The sequence below is a fragment of the Mauremys reevesii genome, linkage group 2 (assembly GCF_016161935.1).
Source record: "Mauremys reevesii isolate NIE-2019 linkage group 2, ASM1616193v1, whole genome shotgun sequence".
Taxonomy (NCBI): domain Eukaryota; kingdom Metazoa; phylum Chordata; order Testudines; family Geoemydidae; genus Mauremys; species Mauremys reevesii.
Window position 1 is genome coordinate 3,739,800 of NC_052624.1, and position 16,393 is coordinate 3,756,192.

Sequence of the window (16,393 nt, forward strand, 5' to 3'; positions counted from 1 at the left end):
TTAAGCGTTGCTCTCAGAGCCCTTAAAGCAATTTTGCTGTGAACTGCCTGCCACCTATTGTTTCTGTTTTCACACATGAATCATTACACCATTGGTGTTTTTGTCTTTTCATTGTATCAGGTTCCTCCTGGTAAAGTGTCAAATTGGTCAAGGACAAAGAAATCATGACAGCATGAATAAACACATTGTGGTCATTACATGTTGAAAAACAGCCCCCCACAAGAGCTATGCATTATTCATTGGCTCTGGTCCCCATCTGGTTCTGCTGGTGAATGCTCTGTGGCTGAATGGTTTTTCACTCACACTTTGGTAGTGAACAGTCTGCTGCATAATGTTTTGTGGAGTGGAGTTCTTCTAGAAATCTTAAAGTATGTTTGCAATGAGCAAAGGACTCTGAATGCAGACAAACTGTTCTTTAGACCCCATAGTTTGTATTGTAGCTTTAAATGCTTCTATTTGAACGGGCATTTAGCTTCTGGGGCGGAGAGGATGTTTTGGGTTTTATTGAAAAATCACATCATCTCTCTTTTGTTTCATTCTTCCTGGGGAAGAGAGAGAAGAGTTTTTAGTTTGTATCTAGACATGGCAGTTCATCTTCACAGAGCATAACACCTGTGTTGAGATTGCAAAGAAACTGTGTACAGATGTGGTCTCCCCACCTCAAAAAAGATATTCTAGCACTAGAAAAGGTTCAGAAAAGGGCAACTAAAATGATTAGGGGTTTGGAGAGGGTCCCATACGAGGAAAGATTAAAGAGGCTAGGACTCTTCAGCTTGGAAAAGAGAAGACTAAGGGGGGATATGATAGAGGTATATAAAATCATGAGTGATGTTGAGAAAGTGGATAAGGAAAAGTTATTTACTTATTCCCATAATACAAGAACTAGGGGTCACCAAATGAAATTAATAGGCAGCAGGTTTAAAACAAATAAAAGGAAGTTCTTCTTCACGCAGCACACAGTCAACTTGTGGAACTCCTTACCTGAGGAGGTTGTGAAGGCTAGGACTATAACAATGTTTAAAAGGGGACTGGATAAATTCATGGTGGCTAAGTCCATAAATGGCTATTAGCTAGGATGGGTAAGAATGGTGTCCCTAGCCTCTGTTAGTCAGAGGATGGAGATGGATGGCAGGAGAGAGATCACTTGATCATTGCCTGTTAGGTTCACTCCCTCTGGGGCACCTGGCATTGGCCACTGTCGGTAGACAGATACTGGGCTAGATGGACCTTTGGTCTGACTCGGTACGGCCGTTCTTATGTTCTTATGGGAAAGGAATTTATGAGTAGCGTGTCTCAGAGGCTGGTATTTGGTCTCTGATCAGCTTCCTGGCTAGCAGGGTGGATGTGTTTTAAAATAATGTTGTCAAGCGGGTAAACTTCATAGGTGACTTTCCAGAATCCCATTTCCCCACATTTTTGCTTTTCTTCCATGACTAACTGAACAGAAGGGGGTTTGGATGGATCTGGTGAAAGCTATTTTGCTGTATACCTCAACTAGATTAAAACGTTTAGCGGTACAAATTTCTTCCGGATCTGGAGAATCCTTCGTGAAGGACTGCACTCATCAAGTGCTGGTCTGTTCAATCTAATGTCTTTGTCTGGGAGAGTCTGAGTCTGTTGTAGTTCTGAAGGATGCTGTGATGATCCTGGGACCTCATCTCTGCGCCGATGGTAATCCTCCTGGCTGCAAGAAGGGTGATCAGGCTAAAAGTCTTTGTTAACTCCTGACTTGGGACAGGCAGATGGCCCCAAAGGACCTCTCTGGTGGAGTTTTAGCGGTACAAGGACACACTTATCTGTTACACTTTGCTGGGCTTAGAGTTAGCTAAGATTTAAACATGAGCTTTTCTAACCATAATGAGAAGATCAGCATAGTAACAGCCCCATAGTAAGAAGTATCTTCTGCAGATGGCTTATTTATTCAGCATCTAGGTTACTTGTTACAAAGCTTTGTACTGAAAGCACAATAACAACTTGTTTTTAAAAAGTTCAAGGAAAAGGCAGCTGGTCCAAACATGAAACAGTATTAGCCTCAGCAATCCAAATCAATGGTTAAGGGGGTGCCTTGAGGCATAGATTTCACTCTGGAAATCTAGGCAGAGAATTAGGATCCCGTATGAACTTTGTGAGCCCATGTTGGGGCAGAATTCAGTGGTAAAGTCTTTCCATAGAAAACTCCTCTGGTTGTATCCAATTCCTTCTTAGGGATTGTCTTTTCCTCAGTGCAACATGGGGAGGAAACTGGATCAGAGGAGAGAGTGATGGCACGCAGAATTGAGAGGAGGTGAACATTTACAGTCTATCTTGGGTTAAATTGTAGTTGTTGTGCCATGGTGTTCCCTGGAACGGAAACACCATAGTAGAGTTAACTATCTGCTGTTGGTGGTAACGGACAATATTCCTTTTTAACGGCACATATTGTCATCCTGACTGGAAAATAGTGGTGAGCTGAGCAGGTAAGTTGCTAATTGGTAATAAGAATTTCTAGCATTGTGGGGAGCACTTCTTACATTTTTTCATATTTCTAAATTGAATGTTTTTTCTCTTGACTGCAGTTAGAACAGCAGAGGCAGCAGTTGCTGACGGAACGACAGAACTTCCACATGGAGCAGCTGAAATATGCAGAATTAAGGGCCCGCCAGCAAATGGAGCAGCAGCACAGTCAGAACACACAACAATCACACCAGCATTCCAGTGGGCCTGGCATGAACCCACTTGGGGCACCGGGTCATCCAGGCATGCTGCCTCATCAGCAGCCCCCTCCATACCCTATGATGCACCACCAGATGCCCCCACCTCATCCACCACAGCCAGGTAAGAGTTTGTAAGAGAAGATCGTCATGATTAATTAAAACCAGAGGAAGAAGTGATGACGGATAAAAAATAAAAATATATGGAGATATACCAATCTCCTAGAACTGGAAGAGACCCCGAAAGGTCATCGAGTCCAGCCCCCTGCCTTCACTAGCAGGACCAAGTACTGATTTTGCCCTAGATCCCTAAGTGGCCCCCTCAAGGATTGAACTCACAACCCTGGGTTTAGCAGGCCAGTGCTCAAACTGACGAAACTACACATCTGCTTGTGTACTTATTTAATGTATTGTGTGTGTTTCATATAAAGGGTGCCTCTTATTATAAAAGAGAAATGCACTTTGAGGCCAGAATGGATAACATTATTCACATATGATGCAGTTTTGTGTGGTAACGTCTGTGACTTGGCATAACTGTAGGCTATATGAGCTAATACAGCTCATATGGGGGTCATACTGGATAACATGCTAAATATGAGTCAACAGTGTCACGCTGTTGCAAAAAAAAGCATACATCATTCTGGGATGTACTATCAGGAGTGTTGTAAGCAAGACACAAGAAGTAATTCTGCTGTACTCTGTGCTGATTAGGCCTCAATTGGCGTATTCTGTTAAGTTCTGGGCACCACGTTTCAGGAAAGATGTGGACAAATTTGAGAAAGTCCAGAGAAGAGCAACAAAAATTATTAAAGATCTAGAAAATATGACCTATAAGGGAAGTTTGAAAAAACTGGGTTTGTTTAGTCTGGAGAAGAGAAGACTGAGAGGGGACATAAGTTTTCAAGGAGGAGGGAGAAAAATTGTTCTTAACCTCTGAGGCTAGGGCAAGAACCAATGGGCTTAAATTGCAGCAAAGGCAGTTTAGGTTGGACATTAGGAAAAGGTTCCTGTCAGGGTGGTTAAGCATTGGAATATATTGACTAGGAATGTTGTGGAATTTCCGCCACTGGAGATTTTTAAGAGCAGGTTACTCAAACACCTGTCAGGGATGGTCTAGGTAATACTTAGACTTGCCATGAGTGCAGAGGATTGGACTAGATGACCTCTCAAGGTCCTTCCAGTCCTACGATTCAATGATAGGGAGACACCGAAGGTCTTTGGGTTCGGAAAGTGGTGACTTGGTCAGAGCATCTGGAAGGAAATTATTTTAGCTTCTGGATTTTAGACTGAAGAGTGGAGAAGTATATATCAGGAAGGATAAACAGATGGAGTGATGATAGGGAAGGTTGTAGTAGCTCAAATATGAGAGTTATGATATGGGACTATGAAGGAAAGAACAGATTTTAGAAATGTTTTAGAGTGAAATGACAAGATTTAGAGAGAGCCTGTTTGTGAGGAGCGGAAGACATAAGAATCCATGATAACCCAGAGTTGTGAGCTTCAGAAATAGGAGGACAATGAAGACAAATTATAGTACTATGATAAATCATGGATTTATTCTGCTACTCTTCCCCTGTTACAATTAGAATAAATGGTCCATCGGATGAGCAAAGTGATGGTCAAAGTGATCCACGTGGTTTTCATTAAATTGAAACCACGTCCATCTCTGGAGCCCACCATTAGTCTCTTCTCTTCCCAATCCCCTGAAAAAATGAGGTTCTTTAGAAGAACAGAAGAGAAGGTCAAAGACCAGAGTGGATCTGTGGTTTCGTAAAGGGAAAACTCCAGCTAGTTAAATAATCGGGTTCATCTTAGTTACCTTATAAAAAGTGTTACTGTATTCTTCAGTAATAGTCCAAAATACGGCATTTTACAATAGTAATACTGTAATGTTTGGAGCAAGCACCACAAGATTAGGTTCAAGAGATTTTTATTTATTTTTTTATAGCCAAACAGAAATCCTTCAAATTTTGGAGATGTAATGCTAGTGAAGCCAATAAAAAGAATACATTACAACAGGCAATAAATAATAGAGAAATTAGGAAAGATGTGGACAAATTGGAAAGAGTCCAGAGGAGAGCAACAAAAATGATGAAAGGTTTAGAAAACCTGACCTATAAGTGTGTTTAGTCTTGACAAAAGAAGATTGAGAGTGGACCTAAGTCCAATATGTTAAGGGCTGTTATAAAGAGGACCGTGATGAGTTGTTCTCCATGTCCTCTAAAGGTAGGACAAAAAGTAATGGGCTTAATCTGCCACAAGAGAACTTTAGGGTAGATATTCAGAAAAACTTTCTAACTATAAGGATCATTAAGCTCTAGAATAGGTTTCCAAGGGAGGTCATAGAGTCCCATCATTGGAAGCTTTTAAAAACAAGTTGGACAAACATCTGTCAAGGATGGTCTACGTTTACTTGGTTCTACCACATCACAGGGCTCTGGAGTTGATGACTTCTCGAGGTCCCTTCCAGCCCTACATTTCTGATTCTAAAGTGTGTTTCTAACAGCATTTCCTTATGGGCCTAACACATCTCCATATGCACCATCTGGGTACCTGAGACAGGAGAGATGGACAAAACTGAGGGGAGAATCACTTTTGGTTAGGAACATTAGAGAGTGTGTGGTCATGTGACCTAATGTGCTTGATAGCATAGCCTATAGTAATTAAAAAACTTTAGAAATATCTCTAATCATCTTAATCATTGAATATTTTTACTCGTATATTTCTCTTTATTCAAATTCTTAGATAAAGTTTATAGTTATTTTTAATTTATTTGCTTATATGAGTTTGAATTATTTGAGAGGCCAAGTGTGGTTGTCACTGCCTTGGTGCGGTTAACCCCTTTGTCTCACTGGTGGCACCACCAAGTAGCTTTATTCTTAGCACACCAGGAGGAGGAGTCAGGCACCTACCAGTTGGGCACTATGAAATGATCAAAGGTGACAAATTTTGGAATGTTCAAAGACTGTGAGGCCACCCCTCTTCTGTTCGCACATCATACAAGTGCTAAGCCAGCACCAAAACGGGAAGTGTGTGTGTGTAATTGGGAAGTAATGAAGGACGTTGCTGAGAAGCTAAATGATTTGTTTGCATTTTCTTCGGTGCTAAAAATGTCATGGAATTTCTTACCCTGGACCAACGCTTTTGTAATGATAATGATGAGATACTATGAGACTGAGGTGCAGAAGCAAATTGATAAATAAAAATGCAATAAATCAACAGGCAGAGATGGTCCATCAAAGAGTTCTTAAAGAGCTTAGGGATGAAGTAACTGAGCTGCTAACAAAATATGTAATGTTTCATTGAAACCAGCTGCTGTTCCAGAGGATTGAAGGGTAGCAAATGTAACTATATTTTTAAAAAGTTCTAGGGGTGATCCTGGGAAATTAAAAGCCTTTAAGCCTTACATCTTTATCTGGCAGTTCAGTTCAAAGGATAATTTAAAAACTATTAAAAAAAACACTTGGAAACTCATGACATGAAAAGGTCTAACCAGCGAAGTTTCAGCAAAGGAAAATAGCGTTTCGCTAATCATATCAGTAGAGTAGTGGATGAAGAACCACCGTTTGACAAAATGTATTTGAACTTCTAAAAGGCCTTTGACAAGGTCCTACAAGAGGCTACTAAAGAACCTAAGGAGTCATGGGGTGAGAGGCAAAGTATTGTCATGAATCAAAAACTAGTGGCTAGGAGATAGAAGGCAAAGAGTATTAAATGGTCAGTTTTCATCATGGTAAAAGGTTGTTAGTAGGGGCTGCAAAGTTGTGTACTAGGTCCCATATTTTAACAGATTTAATTGTATGGAAAGAGGGTTGTGGACAGTGACTTGGCAAATTTTGCAGATGACAACATTTATTTAGCTCAGACAGGACCGGAGAGGACTGTGATAACTGCAGAGAGTCCTAAATCAGCTAGAATAATCAGAAATTCAAGGTTGACAAATGCAAAGAAATGCATTGGAGGAAAAAATTAAGCTACACATAAGGAATGTGATGGTGAATAATGTGAAGAATATTATTATACATTTATATAAATCAGTGGTGCGGTCTCATCTGGAATTCTGTGTGCGGTATTGGCCATTCAGTGTTAAAAAGAATATTGCACAACTGGAGGCGGTTCAGAGAAGAGCAGCAAAAATTATCAAGGACCTGAAAAAAAACTCTTCACTGAATCAAGGTTGGGAAGATGAGGATTGTTACGTTAGAAAAGGATCCGAGTAAGAGGGGACATGAAGGAAGTATATACAATAATGTCCAAGAGATAATGGACTGGGAACTTCTGTTCCTCCATCTTATAACACAAGAACGGGGGGCATTCAACAAAATTAAAACATGGTAAATTCAAAACAGATGAAAGGAAATATTTTTTTTCACACAACATGTAATTAGATGGTGGAACTCATTGCTACAAAATGTCATTGAGGCCACAAACCTCACAAGATTAAAAAAGGTATTGTACATTCTATATGGATATCAAGAATATCCCGAATTGTTAGAATAAGTTTTGGAAGGGGTATTAAACCAGAGTTTCAGGGTTTAAGCCAATCTGCAACTATTAGAGATCAGGATAAGACCTAATATCTGATAATCCCACATCTGCCTTCTATGTGAGGTTCTTGCACCTTCCTGTGAAGCATCTGTTGTTGATCACTGTAAGACCGAATTAGGTGGATCTTGCATCTGATTCAGTACGGCAATTCCTATATTCCGGTTTTCTTAAAGGTAAGAATCCTTGGCCCTTTCAAGGGATTTGTTTGCTTGAGAACTCAAGGGTAAAATCGACTTCTCTCCCTCTTTCGTCTTTCCCCTGTAGTGTCCTTGTAGAGAGGGGAATTGGTTTAAATGCCTTCAAAATCTCAGGTGGAAATCCAGAAGTTTGCTATGATATCCTCCTAGGAAGACTAGGAGAGTCTCCATCATTTTAAGTAGCAAAAAAAACCCTCTCGAGCTACAAACTGAGAGAACTTCGGGTAATTTTTTTACCTAGTGAAGGGAAAATGGGATAAATCTCTGGTTTCAAGAGTGCATCAGAACTAGAACTTTATGATCCTTGGGGCCAGTCTTAAGCACAGCCAACAAGTTGGGGGGTTCCCCCCGTCCTCTGAGTCAGTGACTCACAAGTTGACCTGAGTGGAACAGGCATAGAAGACAACTTGCTTCTTGATTTCTCTTCCCCTCGCCGCATCCTGGCACCTTGGGTCTCTGTTGGAAGATCCCTCAATGACAGTTAACTCGACAAACACAGCATATAGACGCATCCAACAGATGTCCATCCAGGACCTAGGATAACTAATCCACAAATATATCTGTCCAGATATCTACATCAACGCCCATAATCATAGAACATGAGTATTTTTGGTGAACCTCATGGTGGTATGAGCCACAAGCACTTCCCTTCTCTGATTCTTAGTTTCCCTTAAATATATATATTAGCAGCTGGCATTCATCCATCTGAAAATGACCTCTTTCAGACCAGGTTTAAAACTGACCACCCAAATACCTCTGCTCGTTAAGTGTCAGTGTATTATTTAAGAGTAAGGTTGTTAACCCTGCTGTCCTGGAAAAACTCCAGGTTGGGTAATAGCACTCTGCCCCCCTTCCTCCCCAAACTCCCTTTCCGGTTTTCAGTTGATACACTACTAACAATGGAGTGAAGAATACTGTAATAGTGTGGTCAGGATGACTGTGCTTTGTATTAAGCACTGTGCACACAGGAAAATACAGCCCCTGTCCAGAGGAGTTTATAGTCTCATTAGGTTAACTCCTGTGTTGCTTTCCACCTGTGAGATTATTGCATTTTTGTGTTGGGTAGAGTGATATTTGCATGTAGTTTATAAAGTGCTTTAGAGTCCTTTGAGATGAGGGGCACTTCACTGAACAGAAAAACACAGTATACCCTGGAAGCAGGGCTGGCTCCAGGCACCAGCATTCCAAGCTGGGGCTTGGGGCGGCAGTCTGCAAGGGGCGGCAGTCTGTGTGTTTTTGCCCCCAAGCGGCGCGCCGAATTGCCACCACGGACGACGGGGGCAGTCTATGCGCCGTTAGGGTGGCACACCGTTTCCACGGCTGCGGCAATTCGGTGGCAGCTTCTGTGTTCAGCTGTCTGTCGCGGTGCAGCTTCTGTCTTCTGGCTGAAGACAGAAGTTGCCGCCACCGCGGAAACGCGCGTGCCGCCCTAACAGTGCACAGACTGCCCCCGCCATCCGTGGCGGCAATTTGGCGCGCTGCTTGGAGCGGCGAAAACAGTAGAGCCGGCCCTGCCTGGAAGGGATTTTAAGCTTATTGTTTTGGAACTAAGCCTCTCTGGGTTTGTCTACACTGCAGTTAGACACCCGGTGCTGCCCAGGCCAGCTGGCTTGAGCCGAGGGGCTTTTTAATTGCAGTGCAGATTTTCTGGCTCAGACTGCAGCCTGAGCTCTGGGACCTCTCACCTTGCCTGGTTATAGAGCCTGTTCTCCAGCCCAAGCCCAAATGTCTTACCTGCTATTAAACAGCCTGTTAGCCTGAGCCTTGTGAGCACAAGTCAGCTGGCACAGGCCAGCCACAGGTTTTTAATTGCAGTGTAGACAGACCCTCTGTTTGCTCAGCCTACCTTTTCCAGTGCAGCCACTAAATGGATGGCTAAAATCCAAATAGATGAGATTTTTCTAGAGCTCTTGGGGAGCTTGGTATAAAACTGCTAGCAGGCATTTAGATAAGAAGCTAATCTAATATTTTGAATGATATAGCTCAATTGTGTCTCAAATGTGCTGCCATGAGGATGAATAGCTGAGTTTCAGTCTGGAGGGACCCTCTTTCTATGCCTGAGGCAAGGGACTTCCCATCTAAATTTAATTATGGAACTCCTCATAAAGGAGGCCTTAACTTTTATGTAAAGCCTTGGATTTGTTCATTAATGTGGTCTCTGAGAAAGACAGCCACTGCATGTTAGATTATTTGCCTTAACTGGGAATCTCCAGCCGGTATATCCCGCAGATCTTCTTGGCCCTGTTTTACAGTGCACAGATCCCTCCATTAAATACCAACAATCCTAAAAGAGTGGGTGGGACCCAGTCTGTGAAATGAGAGAAATCAGCCCAAATCTGGGAGCCCTTCCATTCGGGGATTGGTAGGAGTTGACGATATTTTTCCCAACAGACATGACCTTATCTTGTATCACTGTAAGCAAATGGGTGTATTGGACTTTACCAGAGTAATTGAAACTGATGGATCCTTCAGGAACTTCCTAGACATGAATGAAGGGAAGAGCCTTCCCCTCATTAGAGGAAAGGAGGGTTATCAGCTGATCAACAGTGAACTTTCTGAGGATCAAAGAATCGTTCCAGGAAAAGATCTTCTGTTCCCTGTTACATCTGAAGCTTCAGAATACCTTACATTTTATCATAGCGTAGGTAGATCATAGTCATAATTAACACTTAAAAAGGGCTTTACATTTTCCAAATGAAGTTCAAATATCTAGTCATCCCAACACCCTTGTGTTGTAGATACATATATCCCTATTTTATAACTGAGGAAAACTCAAGACACAGAAATTACTTACCTAGAACCCATGCAGCAAGTCAATAGTAGAGCCATTATTAAAAATGGAGCATTCTTGACATCCAGTTCTGTGCTCAATCTACTAACACATGTCTCTGGGATGGATCCTGTTAACACTTTTATGATAGGGAATTCTTGGTCCAGTTAAAAATAGTTTCAGCTTCGTGGGTATGAAGAAGGTAAAAACTTTGAGCTCATTCTGACATCACTTGGTTGTTTCACCTTTCCCCACATTATAAATTGATATCCTAACCTTTTTTGGTGTACCATTTAGCTGTAGATTGAGACAGTCCATACTGGGAAGAGGATTTGGGTGATGTATGTGTTTCACCTACATCTCTTTCCCCTCTCATGTATATATTTCCCTCCTTGGACATGCCTGTGACAGTAGTGAGATACAGAATCTTTTGTCTCTGGATCACCAATTCATATTTCAGCCCAGTCAGTAACAAATTTTGGTATTTTGGTGGCCTCTCTGAAATAAGTTAATGATTTTAAAATAATTATTGGCTAGGCATCCACATCACAAATCTACTTCACCACAATAGATGCTTATTAGCACCCAGGTAAACAATCTTAGCAAAGGTGCTAAAGATCGTAGTGTCTCTGGAGATGAAATTCACCTGACACTTAAGGGAAATCCCTTGTGGTCTGGGCTGAGGGTGCACTGGCAGGAGAGCAGTTTGGTGAAGCGTGTGCTGTTGCTGCCAGGGTTGTAGAAAAAGAATTTTGGTCTCCAGGACTGAGTCCAGCCCTTTTACCCAACACACCCCTTTAAAATGACTCTATAAAAAGAGCAAACCATTTCCTTGCCTGTTGTTTGTGTGGGGCTCCTCCGGTAATGCTGGTAGGCCTCCCCCACAGTGATCTATCCAAGTGACAAGTACGGCAGTATAATGTTAATTCTACAAAGAGTCCGTTGGGTGGACTGTGACTTGTCTGGCAGATTTCTGCAAGAGGGTGACTCATTGTTTGCATTGGTGGAAGTTTAACAGTGACAGAAACATCAGAAGTCACGCTGTCAAAACACATTTACACATGGAAGAAAAAAAGTGGGCCTGAATGGGAAAAAATATTGGTACGGCTATCCCATATGCAACTCCTCAGTTGACTGTATGATTGCCTGAGAAGTTTGTGACGTTTGTATGCTTTAACTGTGTGGACTTTACTCTGTTTCCCAACTGCATTATTAAACAGGCTTCACTTTTGGCTGCGCTCTTTCTCTTAGTAAAGAATAAAAAGTAGTAACTTACAATCCGTTAGACCATGAACAAAATGGTACTTGGAGTGTCCCCCAAGTGACTGGGATAGGGGATGAAGAGATGATTCCAAGCAAGATGATTGAAGTCTGTAAAACATTTATTAACAGAAGGAAAAAATAACCCTGGCTTACAACAAGCTCAGATGCTGAGAGAAAGTAGGATGGTAGCCCCTGAAGCTAGAGTGGGGATCCTTTTCTCACTAACCTGCCTCAGTGGAGCTCCCAGGGTAATGCAGAATTACCCACAAGGCCTCAGTTCCTTTTGACTGTGTATTGCTGCTCCTAGGACGCTTTACATTTCCCAAAGCCTAATTACAGCAGTTGTTATTGTGGCTCATTGCATAATGGATCCAGATTCTGTCTGGATCAAGCTGGGGAAAGGAAGCCTCTGCAGTTTTTGATCCAGGCTCATCTGGTAGGTTGCGTGGACATGGGGCTGAAAAAGGGACATCCACTAAAGCTTTTCCATTTCACAGCGTCTCGTTAGTCCCCTTTCCTAACCTGAGAAAGCAGCTGCCACAATGCACCACTTAGTAGCCTGGTTTCCTTTCTGCACTGGAGAGCAGTTAGAAAAAGAATGATACAGTGATTGAGAGGAAAAAGGAAGAGGAGAGTTAAGCACCTTATGTCCTTTGTCCTCATCCACTAAATGTCTCAAACCTTCTTCCACAAAGCCTTAGCAAACACTTCTACCAAATTCTACCATCAGCATGGTGTACTGTGTCTCTGTACTGGATGGAAATCCACATGGGGCAGGAGGTATGTCTCCTTATGTTAGTGAAGGACTGAGCATGCTGCTGGCACTTAACCTGTATCTTTCTTTTCCACACATTTACAGGGGCTTCCTATCACATAAATGGGTTCTTTTCCAGAGGCTTGGAGAGGAAAAGATATAGTGTTCCATCCTCCTTCAGGAGCTCCATTTTCAACAATCCTTAAATCAAAATATCAAAGGAATGGCAGGTTCTAGATCCTGACCTCTCCCCCAGTCTGAGACAGTTCATCTGCAACTCTTTTCCTGCGAATACCACAGCCAGCTGTCTGCAAATATAAAGCAGATAGACACAGATTTTCAGGATTCTATGTATTTGGCCATGAAGCCTCTTTTAGCCATGCAAGCAGAGCAAGGTAGGTCAGCTCTTCCACCTCTATTATCATCCCATCTCTTGCAAACAAGTGTTGGTGCAGCAGTGAGCAGTATTCTTCTCCCATCAACTCTCCCCATCTTCCTTCTAGGGAACAATTTTTTCCTAGGCTTCATTCCTAAAATGGGATCAACTGCCAGGTTTCTCCCCTCTGTTTGTTGAAGCAGACAAAAGGCCAAGTGGTGCTGTATTTTTAAGGAGAACCTCTTAGAAGCTTCAGAAGAGGAACTCTGCTGCAAATGTTCCAGTGGCGCAGCCTGCAGATGCTTCTGTTGCTAGGGAGAAAGGGCTTATAACAGGGGTAGGCAACCTATGGCACGTATGCCGAAGGCGGCACGTGAGCTGATTTGCAGTGGCACTCACACTGGCCAGGTCCTGGCCACCAATCCGGGGGGCTCTGCATTTTAATTTTAAATGAAGCTTCTTAAACATTTTAAAAACCTTATTTACTTTACATACAACAATAGTTTAGTTATATATTATAGACTTATAGAAAGAGACCTTCTAAAAACGTTAAAATGTATCACTGGCATGCGGAACCTTAAATTAGAGTGAATAAATAAAGACTCAGCACACCACATCTGAAGGGTTGCCGACCGCTGGCTTAGAATCTGGATGGTTTGTTGGAATTTGTCATTTCTTCCCCTCTCCCCCCTTTAGAAACTGCTTGGAGACACTGTCACAAGTGCTTGAGAACCAGCAGACAGGTCAATCTTCATTGATTGGGGAATTCTTTGACGGGGAAGTCAGTCTTCATTGATTGGGGAATTCTTTGACGGGGAAGTCCTTTTCAAGTCCCAGCCCAGTCCTCCTCAAAGGGGAAAAGCTCTATGATTCCCCACACACACACACACACTTTTTCAAAGGGATCTTGGAGTCGTTTGATTGAGAAGATTGATATTTTTTTCTGGCTCTCCTTTCTCTCCAAAAGCAGGCTCTGGGTTCCCTCAGGGGTGATCCCCTTTGTTTCCTCTCTAATTACATATTGGAAAGATAAGGGGCAGAGGGGCTCAAAACCCTCCTTGTGAGCTAAGGGTCAGATTTTCAAAGGTATCTACATTTCTGAAGATGCAGATAGGCATCTAGCTTGCATTGAAATGAATGGGCGTTAGGCACCTAGCTGTTTGTGAAAATCCAGCCCTAAATCCCAAACGATAGACACCATCTAGGAAGAGGAAGCAATCTCCTGCTGGAAGCAAATATGTTCCCGGCAAAAGAAAAGCACAAAAAAAGTCTAAGAATCATTCCAGATTCTCCTCCACTGGCTCTAGCTTCTCAGAAGATGGCAGGAACTCTGTTTTCCATTATGATCTCAAGCCAGTGAACATGCTTTCCACCAGCTATGTTTGAGCCTTCTGACAACCACCAGCGAGATCCATCGGTAAAAGAGGGTGAACAAGCTACATCCAAGGGAAAATATCTTCCAGTGGAAGAGGATCTGGTCTGTGCAATTTTCACAGACTACCTTCCTGCCCATTCAGAGATTGTTTTGATGAGCTCCCCACGGTGAAAATGCAGCCCCCCCCACCCTTGCTGTGGATAAAAGGGTCTCCATGGTTTTCACCTCTTAGTATTATATTCACTAAAAATATGCCACAACATCGAGGTGAATAATTGTATTATCAGTTGTTAAAATTTTGCCTTGTATGTTCACACATCATCCAGAACCAGTTTTCTGTGATGTGGAGGTTGAAATTATTCCATGAATAATTTTGTTGTTAGTTCTTGTCAGTAGCATGTTTGCAAGCATTTCATAGTGAGTGTCCAAAATTCAGAATTTGAGCTGTTTTTAACTGTGTCCACATTAGTCACACCGTATGTTTCATTTTCTGCACTGGCTTATTGTAACTCCAAGTCATTTTTCCTCTGCAAATGTTCAGACTTTTGGATTCATAATTTTCTTCTTGCTAATATTCTCCAGTGTTCACTTAAATTACTGTATTCTGTTGAACGCTCCTGCCACTAAACTCATTTTTCTAGGGTCACAGAAGGAGTGTAAACTGATATTGGTGGGAAATGCTTTGCAGAATTCTCCCAGTTGCAACCTGATAGATAATTGTGTAATTATGGACTTGTTAATTTGTGTTAAAACTGTAACTCTTTATAGTCATGTGAAGCCTGGCAGGGGACTGTATTCTGTGTATTCTTGATTGCTTGGCATGATTCCTTTTTGACAGAATGACCAGCATTAATTCTACTTAAAGCCTGGCTTTAAAGTTCCTTTACTGTGGCTTTAATACTGCCTGGTGGTCTTAGCATATGTACAACGTGCCCCAAGTGGCACATAACCATGATTCAGCACCGAATGTGGTCCCCTGGTTGGATTATTAGCTTTCCCAACCCCAGCTGGGTACTAAGGGGGAGTGCGACGTAAACAAAGGCTGTTAACACCGCAGTAGGAAAGGGAAATTTTTGTGCCCGTGCATCTCTATTGCACTATAAATAACCATTGAAACCCTTGCAAGTAGAACACTTGGGTTCTTTCCACTAACAAGGTGGTAGCTGCATCATCCCACCTGTGAAAGCCTCACCATGCAAAAGTATTATGTAGAATAGCAAATAACAGAGTCAGCCAAGGGACAACAATTCCATTGAGGTTGTTATATGATTTAACTGCTTCACTTGTCCTGGCTTTTTGATGTCATCAAAGCCTCTCCAGTGAGTTTAAGCACTTCCTAACCCCATACACATATATATTATTTAAGATGCATACATATTTTAAGGTAGCCAGTGCAGCCCTGGGTAGCGATTGTCCTCATTCACATAGACGGGTAAGCAGCTTGTCACTTCTTGCAAAAGACTCTTACCATGTATGTGAAATGTTATAGGAAAAACAGTGGTGAGCCGCCAGCTGCTAGGGGTCCAGTCTGACAGGACCAGGAAAGCCACAGAACAGTGCGCTTTGGCGTTCAAGCTGGTGCCTATATAGTCTACAGTGAATGAATTGTGCTAGAGGGAAGTGACAGAAATACAATATGCAAGTGAAGCGGAAACTGCCTCCCTGGAGATTTGATGCTAAATGAGTTATTGTGGTTATTTATTCACAGTTCTTGGCTGTAGAATTCTGTCTGCGGCAGTGTGTTGGGGAGGACACGCTAAAGTAAGGACGTGTCTTGAAGATTAGTTAGCAATATGAGTTTCTGACTCTGCTTCTGAAAATCATTCACAGTAGGGAAGAGGCGTGTCTAGTGACACTACAAAATTTGTCCTGCAGTGAAGCCTGCAGACAGCGCCCTGAAAGAATTTTCCTGTTCTCACCAGACTAACAGAAATGTCACGAGCATCTTGAAAGTGATTTATTCACTCAGGTGAGAGCATGATTTCATGCAGAATCATCATCTTCTGCTCAGCAAAAGAGCACTAGAGAAACTTCGAAGTGGAGCAAGGGTGGCTCCAGGGCTGGAGGTACAGGTGCCAACTTTCCAATGTGCCAGGAGGTGCTCACTGCTCAACCTCTGGGTCTGGTACAGGCCCTGCCCCCACTATATCCCTTCCCGCCCCCTTCCCTGAGCCTGCTGTGCCCTCGCTCCTCCCCCTCCGAACCTTCTGCGCACCATGAAACAGCTGGTGGGGAGTGAGGGAGAGGCGCTGATCGTTGGGGTTGCCAGTGGGCAGGAGGCGCTGGGAGCAGGGGCAGAGGAGCAAATGTGGGGCTACTGATGTATTACTGTGGCTCTTTGGCAATGTACACTGGTAAATTCTGGCTCCTTCTCAAGCTCAGGTTGGCCCCCCTGGAAGTGGAGAGTCAGTGTTTCATCC

General features: G+C 42.6%; 1 protein-coding gene across 2 annotated transcripts in view; it reads left to right on the plus strand.

Annotated features, from left to right (window-relative positions):
- The window catches only part of SMARCC1 (SWI/SNF related, matrix associated, actin dependent regulator of chromatin subfamily c member 1), a 159,595-nt gene that overhangs the window by 129,443 nt on the left and 13,759 nt on the right, over positions 1-16,393 (plus strand). For both annotated transcript variants that reach the window (XM_039523511.1, XM_039523512.1), the window contains one exon: positions 2,556-2,814. In XM_039523511.1, the coding sequence (XP_039379445.1) occupies positions 2,556-2,814 (259 nt within the window). The remainder of the gene's footprint in view (positions 1-2,555; positions 2,815-16,393) is intronic.